General features: G+C 24.7%; 12 protein-coding genes across 12 annotated transcripts; 6 read left to right on the top strand and 6 right to left on the bottom strand.

Annotated features, from left to right (window-relative positions):
* Positions 1-117: 117 nt before the first annotated feature.
* ENU1_194380 (polyadenylate-binding protein, putative) lies at positions 118-1,692 on the bottom strand (the record flags this gene model as incomplete). The annotated part of the gene is made up of 1 exon (XM_008861918.1): positions 118-1,692. The coding sequence occupies one exon, from the start codon at positions 1,690-1,692 to the stop codon at positions 118-120; it is 1,575 nt and encodes a 524-aa protein (XP_008860140.1).
* Positions 1,693-2,004: 312 nt separating this feature from the next.
* On the bottom strand, positions 2,005-2,472 carry ENU1_194390 (ribosomal protein S19e protein; the record flags this gene model as incomplete). The annotated part of the gene is made up of 1 exon (XM_008861919.1): positions 2,005-2,472. One exon carries the CDS (start codon positions 2,470-2,472, stop codon positions 2,005-2,007), a length of 468 nt encoding a protein of 155 aa, XP_008860141.1.
* Positions 2,473-2,701: 229 nt separating this feature from the next.
* On the top strand, positions 2,702-4,260 carry ENU1_194400 (hypothetical protein; the record flags this gene model as incomplete). The annotated part of the gene is made up of 2 exons (XM_008861920.1): positions 2,702-3,369; positions 3,423-4,260. 2 exons carry the CDS (start codon positions 2,702-2,704, stop codon positions 4,258-4,260), a joined length of 1,506 nt encoding a protein of 501 aa, XP_008860142.1.
* Positions 4,261-4,345: 85 nt separating this feature from the next.
* ENU1_194410 (hypothetical protein) lies at positions 4,346-4,804 on the bottom strand (the record flags this gene model as incomplete). The annotated part of the gene is made up of 1 exon (XM_008861921.1): positions 4,346-4,804. The coding sequence occupies one exon, from the start codon at positions 4,802-4,804 to the stop codon at positions 4,346-4,348; it is 459 nt and encodes a 152-aa protein (XP_008860143.1).
* Positions 4,805-4,972: 168 nt separating this feature from the next.
* Positions 4,973-5,459, bottom strand: ENU1_194420 (hypothetical protein; the record flags this gene model as incomplete). Its single annotated transcript, XM_008861922.1, has 2 exons — positions 4,973-5,287; positions 5,343-5,459. The coding sequence occupies 2 exons, from the start codon at positions 5,457-5,459 to the stop codon at positions 4,973-4,975; spliced, it is 432 nt and encodes a 143-aa protein (XP_008860144.1).
* Positions 5,460-5,693: 234 nt separating this feature from the next.
* Positions 5,694-6,903, top strand: ENU1_194430 (Rab GTPase activating protein, putative; the record flags this gene model as incomplete). The annotated part of the gene is made up of 2 exons (XM_008861923.1): positions 5,694-6,628; positions 6,717-6,903. The coding sequence occupies 2 exons, from the start codon at positions 5,694-5,696 to the stop codon at positions 6,901-6,903; spliced, it is 1,122 nt and encodes a 373-aa protein (XP_008860145.1).
* Positions 6,904-6,977: 74 nt separating this feature from the next.
* Positions 6,978-7,859, bottom strand: ENU1_194440 (MAK16 protein, putative; the record flags this gene model as incomplete). The annotated part of the gene is made up of 2 exons (XM_008861924.1): positions 6,978-7,102; positions 7,190-7,859. The coding sequence occupies 2 exons, from the start codon at positions 7,857-7,859 to the stop codon at positions 6,978-6,980; spliced, it is 795 nt and encodes a 264-aa protein (XP_008860146.1).
* A 525-nt stretch (positions 7,860-8,384) lies between these two features.
* ENU1_194450 (hypothetical protein) lies at positions 8,385-9,113 on the top strand (the record flags this gene model as incomplete). The annotated part of the gene is made up of 1 exon (XM_008861925.1): positions 8,385-9,113. The coding sequence occupies one exon, from the start codon at positions 8,385-8,387 to the stop codon at positions 9,111-9,113; it is 729 nt and encodes a 242-aa protein (XP_008860147.1).
* Positions 9,114-9,761: 648 nt separating this feature from the next.
* On the bottom strand, positions 9,762-9,941 carry ENU1_194460 (ferredoxin, putative; the record flags this gene model as incomplete). Its single annotated transcript, XM_008861926.1, has 1 exon — positions 9,762-9,941. One exon carries the CDS (start codon positions 9,939-9,941, stop codon positions 9,762-9,764), a length of 180 nt encoding a protein of 59 aa, XP_008860148.1.
* Positions 9,942-10,821: 880 nt separating this feature from the next.
* Positions 10,822-11,001, top strand: ENU1_194470 (ferredoxin, putative; the record flags this gene model as incomplete). Its single annotated transcript, XM_008861927.1, has 1 exon — positions 10,822-11,001. The coding sequence occupies one exon, from the start codon at positions 10,822-10,824 to the stop codon at positions 10,999-11,001; it is 180 nt and encodes a 59-aa protein (XP_008860149.1).
* A 1,452-nt stretch (positions 11,002-12,453) lies between these two features.
* Positions 12,454-13,158, top strand: ENU1_194480 (hypothetical protein; the record flags this gene model as incomplete). The annotated part of the gene is made up of 1 exon (XM_008861928.1): positions 12,454-13,158. One exon carries the CDS (start codon positions 12,454-12,456, stop codon positions 13,156-13,158), a length of 705 nt encoding a protein of 234 aa, XP_008860150.1.
* Positions 13,159-13,295: 137 nt separating this feature from the next.
* On the top strand, positions 13,296-14,167 carry ENU1_194490 (cyclin, N-terminal domain containing protein; the record flags this gene model as incomplete). Its single annotated transcript, XM_008861929.1, has 2 exons — positions 13,296-13,549; positions 13,627-14,167. 2 exons carry the CDS (start codon positions 13,296-13,298, stop codon positions 14,165-14,167), a joined length of 795 nt encoding a protein of 264 aa, XP_008860151.1.
* Positions 14,168-14,928: the final 761 nt, after the last annotated feature.

Genomic DNA, 14,928 nt, shown 5'->3' on the forward strand with positions numbered 1-14,928 from the left:
AAATTAATTTTTTTATGAAAAATGTTTTTTGTGTAACTAACTAAATTAATTTAATAAAAATAATTTATCAAAAATTAAATTAATTTCATTTTTGTTTTTCATTTTTTCTTTCTTTGATTAATTATTAATCTTTTTGAGATTTTCGTGAACTTCCTTAATAACACTCTTAAGCTCCTCAATTTTGTTTTTAAGCATGTTATTTAATTCGCTATATTCAATAGACTCAAGAAGAACACCAGTAATTCTTCCAGTAATTTCTTCATCATAATCTTCAATACCTAAAATGAAATCATATAATTGATCACCAAGATTATTCTTCATCTCTTCAGTGACTGTTGGAGCTTTTTCAATAGACTTTGATTGTTTTTTAATATTATTATCAACTTTAGACTTCTTTTTAGCGTTTTGAGAAGCACTAACATTTCTTGGTTGTTTATTTCCTGGTTTTGGTTGTCTGTTCATAGAAGTATTGAAAACAGATGGGAATAATTGGAAATATTGAAGGAAGTTAACTGGGAAACCAGGTATACCAGTACCATTATAATAATTGTTAGCACTACTTCTTTCTTGTTTTGTCTTAAATGGATTAGCAGTCCATCCAAGAACTTGAGCTTTTTGAATAAACTGATGTGCAGATTGTGCATTATCAAAACAGATGTAAACAACATCAGTTGGTTCAGAATTAACATACTTAATTTTAATAGAATAAATTCCACCACAATCCTGTAAAGCATCTCTTATTTCACCTTCAGTAATTCCAGCTTTATCTGTTTTGACGTGGAAATTATATTCTTTGTATTTGCCAGTAGCATTCATCTTAATTTCATTAGCATGTTGTTTAAATTCTTGTTTTCTTTCTTTTTTTGTTTTATAATAAGTAACAAGAATATCACTATCTCCAAGAACACAATGTCTTGGAGCAGTGACAGCTTTTTGAGCATCTTCAGTATTTTCATAATTCACAAACCCTTTATTCTTTTCATACTTTTCATCATATAAGAATCTGTAGAATTTTTTCCCATCAGCACCACATTTAATTGGTCCAAATGTCTCGAAATATTTAAGAAATTGTTCTTCAGTAACAGTTTTATCAATATTTCCAATATATAAATTGGTTTTAAGATTTTTAGGTTGTTTACAGAATTTAGCAATGAGGAATCCTTCATCACCTATTTCTTTAGCAATTTCATCTCTAGCATCAACAGCTGCTTGACACTCTTCAACAGTACAATATTTTACATATCCAAATCCATTTGATTCATTTTTTTCATTAGAACTTAATTTAACAGATAAAGTATGTCCATACTTTTCAAAAACTTCTTGTAATTTTTGTTGTGTAACAGACTTCTTAATATATTTAACATATAAATTTGTTTCATTTTGTGTTCTTTGCTTAAAATCTCTCAATGACCAGAACATATTAACTTTTTTACCTTCAATAAGAGTACCATTTAATTTTTTAATAGCTTGAAGGGCTGCCTCATGAGAGTTCATATTGATGTATGCAATAGTTGTATCAAATCTTGAGTCTCTATTAATGTGGACATTTGAAACTTGATTTGGGAAATCTTTAAATACTTCAGCAAATAAAACAGTTTCTGTGACAGATGTTGGTAAATTATTCACAAAAATGGTTTTATTTTCATTGTATTCAGCAAATGCAACACTTTGTGGAACAGTTTGAGTAGCCATTAGAATGAAAGTATTATTTAATTATTATTAGTACCTCAGGGTTTTTTAGGTTTTTTGTTATGACTTTTCACTATTTTATATAGTGATAATATCCCATTATTTTCCTTATTTTTACTCCCTTCTTTTTTTTTTTCTGATTTCATTTATCTTTATATATCTAGTTTCACTTTTTATATTTTATAATACTATTTATCATTAATAATTCTATTTCATTCCTTTTAATATTATGAAATGAATAGTCTAAATTAAATATATATCTTTTTCGTTTTGAAAAAAAAATAAATAAAAATCAAAACAACCAGTTTTATTCAATTAGTTCATTGGCATAAGAATCATTGGAGTAACTTTGGCTTCATGTTCCTTATAAACTTGGAAAGCAATTTTATCCATATCCTTTCTTCCTTCTTTAGTAAGGGCTCTTCCACTTTGGATCTTAGCAACTATGCCCATCTTCTCAAGTTGTTGAAGGATATATCTGTTAACTTTTCCTGATCCAAGAGTTCTGTGGGATGGGTTATAGTGTTTATTGTATTGGTCACCATAAGCTCTTCTAAGTGCCATTACTCCAATTCCATTATTCAAATAAACTTTTCTTGCAATTGCAGCAGCTCTAATATAAATCCAATCTGGATTTAATGGTGCAAGTTCTTTGCACATACCAGTCTTGACAGTATCAACCCATTCTGGAATTTCGAGCTTTCCAGACTTCTTAAGATGTTCGGCATATGCCTTAATGAAATCAATAGCAACAACGTCTTTAATATTACTGAAGTGGTGCATTCAGTCTGGTCAATTGCTAGGGTTATTTTCTCAGTTCAGGTTAATACAATCCTCATATTTTTTTTTTATAATAAATTTACTATAATCTTTAAATTATTTTTTTTCTTTTGAATTTTCATAAAATAACATTTTTCAATTTTTAAAATTAACAAAATGTTATTTATTATTTTTTAAATGAAAATGAAGAAAAATAAAATATCTTTTTTATCAGATTATTTGATTATTTAAAATGGATGAAACACAACCACTTATTCAATCCACCACTTCTTTTTTCAATTCTTTTTTTGCTACTGTTACTTCTTTTGAAACTCCATTAAAATCTGAAAAAGATATGGGGACATTATTATTTATTGTAAATGTTTTTAATGGGACTGTTGGTATTGGTTTAATTATGTTATTAGATGTTTTTATTAATTGTGGTGTTATTTTAAGTTCAATAACATTTACTTTAGTATTTATTAATATTTTGATATCAACAATTTATTTGTTTGACTCAATGGCAAGAACAAGTGGTGCAGCTGCTGCAATGGAAATAGGTGGATTTCCTAAAAATGAATTAGGTCAAATGATGTTTGACTTTCCTCGAATGCTTTCATTTCATTTATATGCTAAAGGGAGAATTATTTCATTTATAGTATCTATTTCATATTTACTTTCTGCTTTATGGTGTTCATTATCATTTTGTTATTTGTGTATTAGTAAAATTGTTAAGTCATTTGATGTTTTAGAAGATATAAATTTTGATTGTTCATTAATTTCATTGATTACTTCTTATGAATTAAATGGTAAAGTATGTGGAAGTTATTATGGAATTTCATTTGGATTTATGTTAATATTTGTTATTTTATCTATGATTAATCCTAAAATCTTTCAAAAATTACAGTTATTATTCTTTTGGTTTGTTTTTCATTTAATTATATTAAATAATAAGTTAGGATTTATTTCTTTAGTTATAGGATAGTTGCATTGGTACTAATGTTTACTACATTAATTATTTTCTTTTCAGTAACAAAAAGAGATGAAATTATTATAACTAGTTCAAGTTCAACACAAGATGATTGGTGGTTATCATTATGTAAAATCGGATATATGTTGTCTGTGTCTTTTTTTTCTTTTATTAATTGTAATACAATTATTGAATCTACAGCCCGTTCATATACAAAAAGACCATTTTTATATACTTTGATTGTTGATATTACTTGTTTTATATTGTATTTATCACTTTCACTAATGAACACTGAATTTTCTAAAAAAACTGGAATATTAAGTGATATTTGGGTAGAATACACTGGAATTGGAGATGGTTGGGAACCAATTCTTCCTTCAGATGGAAGTGTTGTTTGGGCAATAATTATTAAAATAATTATTATGTTATTACCAATTATAACAACATTGAGTGTTTATCCTCCTTTAGTTGTTTTTGCTGCACAAACTATTTATCGTTATTTTAATGTCCAAACATTTATTATTTATCATTTCTGGGTTGATGTTATTGTAAGAGCAGGTATAGCATCTATCCCTGTGTTTTTATGTATATTTTATAATGATTCGTTGACTGTTCTTTCTTTTGTTGGTATATCTGCTACAATAATTGGTGTAATGATTCCTTCATTAATTCAATTTGTTTCAGTTAAACATGTCCAACGAATTTTTGGAGAAGGAATGCATAAAACAATCTATACTGTGAAGTGTTTATGTTCAAGTGTTATTGCAAAGTTCATGGTTTTTATTGGGATTGTTGATATTTTGTTTGAACTTCTTCATTTTATATCTAGTTATTTCTTATAAGAAATAAAAGGTTATTTTAAATTATTAACCATTTAATGGTTGAGTTAAATTCCTTTGATTGAATATATTAATTATTCTTTAATTTTTAGATATTTTCTTTTCCATTTCCAATCCAAATACAATTAAAGATAGGTTCTTTGTTTTCAACTTTTGGAAATATTAACCTCCCCATGATATAACATTCCATTTTGGATAGATATTGTGGATTACTTTCTCGAGTCCAGAACTTTCCATAAATGGTAATTTTTGGATTTTTCACATCACATATTTTAAATATTAATATGCAGTCATTTTGAAATTGTATCTCATCTAAGAAACAATGAACTTTGACTATTTCATTAATTTTATTTAGTTTCATTAATTGATTTACTTCATATGATTTCGATAAAACTTTTGTAGGGGAGTTAATAACAGATATGTTATAACCAGAATTTATTTTACCAACCTTTTTTATTATTATTTTATTAGGTTCTTTCATATCATTTTTAAAAGTAGAATTAATTTTTTTCTTCATTGGTTCATAAGAATCTTTAGTCTCAGTCATCTATTTTTTCCTTTTGTGAAGCTTCTTAAATACATTATATCTGACAATTTTTTTGACAATCCACACAAAGAAAAAATCTGAAGTTATCAAAAGTGAAGATCATGACAATAAAAATGATTAAAGATAATATGAACCAAAACAAAGAATAGTTTAAAAGTAAACACTTTTTTATTCAGCAAGACATTGAACTAATCCATGTGGTGGTTGACCCATTTTTTGAATAAGTTCAACAATTATTTCCATTGGAGGTTCTGTAGATTGTTCAAATAGTTCAACAATTTTACAAACAGTATCATATTGTTTGATTCGTTTTTCAAATTCTTCTGATGTAATTATTGTTTTATTTTTTTCAAGCCATTGAGGGTATTGTTCTTTTAATTCTTTTATTGGTTCATACAAAATATCTTTAGATAAAAAGGGTCGTAACATACTAATTAAAGTTTCTTCAACACCAGTTAAATTTTTATCATCAGAAGACTTATCCTAAATTTTGTTATTCATATATTTATTTTGTTATGATTTTATATATTTGGCAAACAATTTGATTAATTTGGTTTATTAAGTCATAATAAATCTGTGATAAATCAGGAAATTGAATATCCCCAATAGACTGATTTGTAGTATTGCTATTTTCTTTTTTCTCCTGTTCAATCATTTCAGATAAAATATCTGGAAATAGGTAAGAAGATATTTGATTAAAAGCAGATACACAAACAAACCATCTAACTCTTTATCATCCATTTTTAAAATAATTTTTAGTACTTATTTTTTTTTTCTATTTTATGAATTTTTATTTAAAAAATATCAATGAAAAATAGAGATGTCAACAAGTAGATTAAAAGTTTAAAAAGTGAAAAGATGATATCGTTCAATCTCAAAAACCAGTTAAATGAAATCTCAAGAGTTACCTTTTCAAAAAAGAACAGAGCCAAAGACAGATTCATCTCTCTTTCAATACCTCTCTTCATTTACAACAAATGTTATGAATCAGTTATCTTCTTCATTTGTTCCACATTTTACATATAGTGGGAATCCTTATGTTTATAATGCTGTTTGTGATTGTCTCAATGAATTGGATTATAGTCGTTTAGAATATCAATGCAATAATGGTATTCCAGCTGAATTACGTGCGTATGTTTGGTATGCATTATTACTTCGTCCATCAAACCCATGGGAAATTAAACACCTTTATTCTGAAAAAAATGGAAAAGAATATAAGTCTTTACAATCAATGTTAAATACATTAGTTGATAATGAACAAAGTTTACAAGAAGGAGTTTTTCAAATGTCTAAAATTGATCAAAAAACTTTAAGGGTAATAGAGTGTGATATTATTCGTACTTTTCCAGAAGGGGCAGAATACCTTTTTAAAGAACCAAAAATTATTGAAATGCTTCGTCGAATATTACAAATATATTCAATTATTCATGTTGACCGAGGATATTTCCAAGGATTAAATGATATTGTTGGTATTATTATAACTGCATTTATGGAACCTAAACAAGAAAATGGAGTGTTTGTTGTTCCCAAAGACGAGATATTATTTCAAGTTGAAACAACAGTATATTTTTCACTTGAAAAGATAATGGATAAACTCTATATAAATCATTCAACGCAATTTCATGTAGATTTATTATGGACAGAATTTGTTGATATTGTTGATCGCTATTACAGTTTATTTTCAGTTGACCCCAAACAACCTAACCTTGATATTGTAAGACAACAATCATATAGATGGTTTGTTTGTCTTTTTTGTAGGGAATTTCATTTTCATTTAACACTTGCTTTATGGGATAATTTCATGTTAGACAATGGGTTTAGAACGTTTGTTTTCTTTTATTAAAGGTTATTTGTTATTAATACTCAAATTATTACTTTTTCCTTTAAAAAAAAATATTTCACTAATTTTTAGGTTTATTATTTACTTCGCCTTTGCAGTACTTATTAATATCACACGTTCTTGTGACTCTTCAGATCTTGAAAAATTTAATAAATCAACGAAAGAATTTTATAATAAAATGACTGAAAGTAATCTAAGTTATTTGATTACTAGCGCTTATAGTTATAAAGGAACAATAGCATCATTACAATCTTCATAATAACTCTTATTAATTTTGTTGTTTTATTTTGTTTTTATTTGTTACTTAAAGATTGAGATTTAAATTCAAAACAATCAATTTTCATTATGTTCGATATTCTCATCAGCAGGTTCTTCTTCGAATTCAATATTAACTTTAGGTCCTTTTTTGATTTGTGGATATTCCAATTTTTCATCAGAAGTTTTATTTTGTTTATATCCTAATAATTAATATTTATAATATTATTAAATGTAATAAAAAATTTATTCTTTATTTAATAAAATATAATTATTAAATAAAAACAAACGTTCTGCCCAATCTTCAACATCTTCTGACATATCTTCTTCATATTGAACTAATTCATTCTCTAATTCTTTTTCTATTTCTTCTTCATTTAATTCAACTTGTTGTGGGTTTTGTTCTAATTCTTGAAGATTTTCATATAAATCATCATAAACACCATCCTTCATTCTTTGTAATAATTGGTCTTTAATTACAAAATCAAGTTTGGCCATTCGTTCAGCTTTTTCAGCTCTTGTGATATCTCTTCTTTCTTCTCTAATATTAACTCTTTCCATCATTCTATCTTTAGATTGTGTTAATTTACGTTCTCTCTCAAGGTATTGATAGACCTTTGTAAGTCTTTGTTTTACTCTATGAACTAACTTTGGATTATATTCGTCGGTTAGTGTGTCAGTAACTTGTTGTAATGCTTTCATATAATCTTTATCTAATAACAATTTATTCCACAATTTAGCAGGTGTATGTGCTCTTTCAATACTCTTAGTAAATAAGTACACGTTTCCACCAAACTCTCTAATAGTAGCATATACACTATTTGCCAATGGACAATATAATCTACGACATTCACCCATCACATTATTACGATTACGGCAGAAATTACCAGTACAAGCCTTAGTCTTAAATGAACAAAATCCATGTTGGCATTGAATCCAGATCAAATCATCGGCTTGCATTTTTTACTACTGATTAGTTGATTTTCTTTTCAGAAAAAAAGTGTAGGGTTTTTTTGGATTTTATATAGTTTTAGTATAATATTTCTATTTTCAGAACATCAAGAAAATAAATAACATAATAATTCTGAATAACACAAATAAATCATTGAACCAATGAGATGATTTAATAGTATAAAAAACAATTTTTTAATTTACTAAAAAAAACCCTTAAAATAGAAAAGATAAAAAAAAGATAAGACAAAAATTGGTTCTAATAATCCACATCAGCGTTTATATTGATAAATGAAAAAGAAGAATATGAAAATAGGTTAAAAAATGATATAAATGTCAATAATTCAAAGATATATAAAAAAGATTGAAAAAGAGAAAAACAGATAATAATAAAAAGGATAATTCAATAATTAATAATAATAAAAAAGAAATAACCTTCGATGGTGTTCTTTTAGAACGAAAAGTCAGGGCATCTGTACTACTTAAAGGAGATGAAAGAGAAAAATTATTAATTAAAGTGTTTTTATCAAAACAATGTCCACATTAGCCGAAAGAAGAAAACAATCTCCACGTGAAAAGAAGACTGTTGAAAGGTTTTCAGAAAGTACAACACAATCTATTATTTTTAATGGAGACGGAAAGGCTCTAGGTGATATTCCAGAAATTGTTCATGTTATGAAAGGAGTTAAAAAAACAAGTAACACCGCTATCTTACTTCATAAAGTTTTATTTGGTACTTCAGGATATGCAGATGTTCGAAAAAAAGAAATTATGTCTTTCAATGGAATTAAAGGAAATAGTATTTATGAGACAGAATATTTAATCGAAAAGAAAAGACAATATTTAGAAAAACAAACATTTGTTAATCTTATTGAAATTTGTAGACTCTTTTGTTTAGCTGCTGCTTCTAAAGAAAAAACAAAAGAAAAGTATGTAGATGAAATTATCAAATTTATGAAAAAACCAGGTGATGTTAAAATTGTTATTACTGAAAAAGATAAAGTTGCAGTTGTTAATGAACCAGAAGATGATGATGAAGAAAAAGAAGAAGAGAAAAAGCCAAAGAAGCCAATTAAAAAAGAAGAAAAAGAAAAGAAAACATCAAAGAAGGAAACCAAAAAAGAAACAAAGAAAAGTTCTAAAAAAGAAGAAGAAAAAAAGAAGAGTTCTAAAAAAGAAGAAAAAAAACCAAAAGTACCAAAGGTAGAAAAGAAAACAACTTCAACAAAGAAAGAAGTTAAGACTAAAGGAAAAAAGAAGTAAACAATACAATTTATTCTTTGTGTGTTTTCATTTGTATTGATTTATTGTTTTTAATTGGTTTTATTAGTAATTTTATCATACAATTATTTTAATAGTGAATAAAGATTGTATTTGTGTATAAGAGTAAATTTAATATAATAACAAACATTCAAATTGAAGAATAAAAAAGTTTATTTAAAAAAGTTATAAAAAGAAAATTAAATAAAATATACTTTAAACTTAGTCAATGTAAAAATGCATATTTAAAGAAAGAGTTATTTAAAAAGAGTTATTTTCATTTATTAATTTAAGAAGTGTTGAAAATTAGTCATCGTTTATAATTGAGAAGTATTTAAGTTATGTATCTTTCATATAAAATATTTTTCAATTTTTAAAATACTAATATTGTTGAATTATTTAATTTTTCTTCATTTATAATAATAAAAGTTTATTTCGTAATGAAACGGAAGTATTAATAAAAATATAAAATACATTATTAGGTAATAACTAAAAATAAAAAATATTTCAGATACAATAACATAACTAAAGAAAAACAAAATATAGAATAATAAGAAAAAAATGTATAATATCTCTAAAAAACAATAGAAAATAAAATACAAAAAAGGAAATATAATATCAATTTTAATCAATGAAAAAATCACTTATGACTTATTCAACTTTAAGAACTCCTTGTGGGCAAGCATCAACACAAGCACCACATCCAATGCAATCATCTGGGTTTTTAATTTCAACATGATCATTTACTTCAAGAACACTTTGTGGGCAAGTTCCAGCACAAGCACCACAAGCGATGCAATCATCAATGTTAACAATAGTGATCTTTCCCATTAGATTTGGATGATGAAATTAAACAGATAAGTTATTTAAATATAATTCGTTAAACTATTTATTTTAATTTAATAAACTATTAGTTTAATTTATCAAAAACTTTAAATTAACTTTGGTAATAATTTTTACTATTTTCCCGATTAATTAGTATTTTTATTCTTAAATTTCTATTTTAGGGTTATTTATCTCAGGAAAGAACCACCTAATTCTTCTTTTAAAGTTTTTCTCATTAATTTATTTCTGAAACTATTATTTAATTTGATGAATTTTCATTACAATTTCATCTTTTAAACAAATTAAAATGCTTTTGGAATAAAAAAATGTTTTAAAAAATATATTTTTTAGAAAAATAATTCGAATTCTTAAAATACAAACAACTACCCAACGACGAAATGTAGTTCAAATCAAAAATTAATAAAAATGATAGATAACCTTCTTCTTTATTCAATTTACTGAACAGTTAGCTGTTAGTCTACAATGCAAAATGGTAATTATTTATGGGATTATAATTTTAACACAAATTATAAAAGTATAATTTTTTTTATTAAATTTAACTAAACTTTTCTTTTTTTATTTTTAGTATGATTTAGTTAATAAATCAATTAATCATTTCAAAATTAAATACTAAAACAAATTACTAGTTATCTAAAAATAGTTTTGAATGTTATTTGAAAAGAGAATTTTGAAAATGTGAAAAATTGAAATTTGTGTTTATGTTATGCAGTTTAAATAAAAAATCCCATAATCATATAAAAAAAAACAATTTCAAAACTTAATTGAGAAGATATTACACACTAACTTAATTTCTTATTTTATTTAAATCACAAACAAACTTGTCATTTAAATACAACAAATTAATCTTTTTATTCATTCATATCTAATGGGAAAGATCACTATTGTTAACATTGATGATTGCATCGCTTGTGGTGCTTGTGCTGGAACTTGCCCACAAAGTGTTCTTGAAGTAAATGATCATGTTGAAATTAAAAACCCAGATGACTGTATTGGATGTGGTGCTTGTGTTGATGTTTGTCCACAAGGAGTTCTTAAAGTTGAATAAGTCATAAGTGATTTTTTCATTGATTAAAATTGATATTATTTTTTAATTAAATTAAAATAATAAAATAGTTTAAGGAATAAAATCTTAAAATTATTTATTGGATGATGATTGATAACAGATACTTCTGAGTAAAAAATAATAAAACAATCTTTGTTTTATATAACACTTTGAAGAATAAATTCAATCTGACAAATCAAATCATGCAAAAAGAAAAGAGATATATATCTTAAAAAATAATTAATACTCAAAAAAAAAATAATAATAATTGAAGAGATTGAGATATTTATCTGTTTGGATTTTATCTTTTTTTATTAATACATATAGAGAGTAAAATAAATATACTTGACAGATACTCTATCCTAATAGTTTCAAATTACTTTAAAATAATTAAAAAAGAGTTTATTGATATGATAATGATGTTAAAAAATACAAAGAATTATTATTAATATTTTATTATAATTCAATACCTTTTAAATAATTCAACAATGTTATTATTTCCAAAAATTGAAACATTATATTTGTATAACTTCATTGATACAATTTATCCAAATTATATAAATTATTTAGTTAATTATTATATAACTTCTTCTAAAGCAATAAAATTAAATAAAGCCATTTCTAAATTCACATTATAAGCATATTGAACATAATAATTTTTCATTACCAATTCATGATATTGTTACTAATCTTAAAAGAAATGATAACTTCTTTGATTATTATTATATTTTAATTACATTTCCATAATTTAATCATATAACATATTTTATTTATTTCTTTGGAATTTAAAATGAAAATTAAACTTATCATTTATTCTCCTCTTCCTATTTGCTTCGACAATTCTTCTTTAAATAATTATTTGTTGTTTGGATCAAACTATTTCTATTTACTTATTCACTTTTAGTTCTTTTTCTTCACTTCCTACTCTTAACTCCTCTAGAAATTTGTGTTTTTATTAGTTGTTCTTCATTAACTACTTTTAAAATTCCTTCTTCTATACTTTCAATTCAAAAATGATGTTTCTATACGTAGACTTAACATTTCTTTTTTCTTAAGTAATTTCATTAGGAAATAATTGTTTCTCCTGTTGTTGTTCTTTGTCTGAAATTAATATTTTTCATGAAGTTCACTCAATTTATGAAGGCTCTTTTATAACAGTATTAGTCTTAGAAATTTAAATCTACTTAATTCTTTAAGAGTAGTAGAAACCAATGAATTTAGGCAATGTACAAATCTAACAATTAGATGATCAAAATTAATTAAATGATTTCCCTTTAATACTTTTGAATATTTTACTGATTGTTTATTCAAGAATAAAATGAGAAAATGATTATATCTTCTCATTATCAATTGACTCTTTCTTATTATTTTTATTCTTCTTCTTGATTGTTAATAAAAACTTAAAAATCAAAAATAAAAAAAAAGAAAATCTTAAAATAAATTTATAATATTTTGATGAAAGGAATAACCATTCTTTTATTTATTGTATTATGTTCAGCAGATTTAAATGTATTAACTCGTGAAGATATGGTCAAAAAACAAAAGGAAAATGCTGCTAAAAAAATATTAAAAAGTGAAGAAAGTATTAGAAAAATTAAAGAACGAACTGAAAAGAAAAAAAGAAAGAGCAAAAGAATTGTAGAAAATGCTCTTTCCTTACTCACTGAAAAAGAAAGATTATCAATTCGTGATATTATTGATTCTGATCCAGAATATATTAGATTTAATTCAAACGAAAAGGTAGCTAGATTTGATAATAAATTTAACTCAAAAAAGACATGTACTGCAATCGAAACATTAGTTAAACCAATGTTGAATAACGTTAATTCTACTAATGGAACACAACCAAATTCAACACAACCAATACAACAAAAACGACAAAAACAACAGTTAAAAAAATGTCAAATGAAACATGTTAAACATATTCCAAGAAATAAGTGTATTTGGAAAAAAGACAAATACGTTTATAAGCAACCAAAACAAAAGTATTATGCTCTTGTTGATAATGAAAAACAAAGAATTCTTTGTCCACTCCCAAAAGAGAAATGTCATCCTCGAATAATTAAAATTGATGTCAATAAAGAAACTGAAAATGCTAAACGTGCAATTAAATTGATTCATAAAGCTGGAAAGTTGTTAAAAGAAAATGACATGTTCTAATTTTTTTTTAATTGAATAATATTCGTTAAATCATAGGGGATTTTATTATACTCTATTAGTATGTCTTTCTTGGAAAGTGTTAAAAAAAGTAATCTTTTTTAGAGCATCAAAAAAGTTAATCAAAGATACTTTAGTGAATGGAAGAGACTAGAGAAGATGACAACGTTGCATTTTCATCACCTTTAATCATTGATAATATTGCGCTATTAGAAAATGGAGATGGGACTTTTACTTACAGAGAATTATTACTCAATTTATGTATTAAAGAAGAAAAGTATTATGGATTAATCCCTTTTAATAACTGCTGGCCAGCAAAATTATTTGTTCAGAAGATTTTTACTGCTTGCAATCGTTTAGAATTGAGCCCTATTACAACTCACACTGCAGTAACGTTTGTTCAGTATTATAAATAATATTTCTTTAAACAGTCAAAAGATACAAGAAATAGTAAAAACTTATTTATTGTAGAATATTGAAACGGTTATGTGTAGTTAATTCTTCATATGTTCAAAAACAAAATCCAGAAATTATATGTTTTATATGTATCAGTTTAGCAAGTAAAATATATGAGAAAAGAAGAAGATGGGTCAAAGAAATTTATTATGACACTTCATTGGTTTGTTCAAAAAGAGAATTTACTATTAAAGAAATGGAAGTATTAAAAATGTTAAATTATTATATAGACCCACCAGTTCCAATCCAATATGTTAATCTCTTTCTTGAAGTATATTTTAATAAAAATCAGAAACTCAATAAAATTGCTACTGACGTTTGTCACTTGCTATATAACTCTCCTGAAATGCTTATAGCAAATCATTCTTCGTTAATATGTGGAATAGTTGTATTATGTGTATCACAATCCATCTTAGATGGTGGTGCTTCAGGCATTATGTTGTCTTGGGCTAAAACATTTGTTTCTACTTTAGACGAGATTTGTGAGTTATCTAATCAAGTGTTAAAATGTATTTTTAAAGGAGAACTTCTAAGTGAATTTGAATTTCATCCTTAAAACAATCATTTAATTAAGAAATTAATGCTAAATTATTTCTAATTTGTTATTTATAAAAACAAGATGATTGTATCTATTAAAAGATTTTATTCTTTTTATCATCTCTTTTTCAATAAAAATTTAAATCATTTGATTGTTATTCTACTGTATAATGCATTTAACTACTGTTATAATATCCATTAATCAAATTAAAAAGACTTTGTCAAATATAATTCATACAATTCTTTTAATTTTCTGAAAATAATAAATATTTTTAATATCCTTAAAGTTTAGAAGTAATTTTAGTATTAAAAAGCTCTTTAATGTCTTGGTTCAGAGTATCTATTCTTTATTACACATTTTATATTTTATTAACTTACTCAAATTATCATTCTTTTTTTACAAACATCTTTCTTTTTGCTCGTTTTTATTTATTCAATATCTTTTATTGACTTTTTTTTTTATCAAAGAATACTCTTAATATCAGTCTTATTTCAAGTAAATAATAATTAAATGACTAGTCTTTATTTGATGCGTTTGGTACTTCTTAAGATATTCAATAATATTTATATCATTTGGTTGAAGATGTTTTATAATAACAATTCTTTAATAAAGAAATTACTAAATTTAAATAAGGATAACTTCCAATACAAAAATTGGTTTATGAAAAGAAGAAATAGACTTAAGAAAGCAAAAACATATAATGTTGTTATTATTTTAAGCAAAATATAAAGTAAAGATTATAAGAAGAACAATGACAAATTAAAACAATATAAATAAAC

This window comes from Entamoeba nuttalli, assembly GCF_000257125.1.
Source record: "Entamoeba nuttalli P19 unplaced genomic scaffold asmbl_9122, whole genome shotgun sequence".
Lineage (NCBI taxonomy): Eukaryota > Evosea > Mastigamoebida > Endamoebidae > Entamoeba > Entamoeba nuttalli.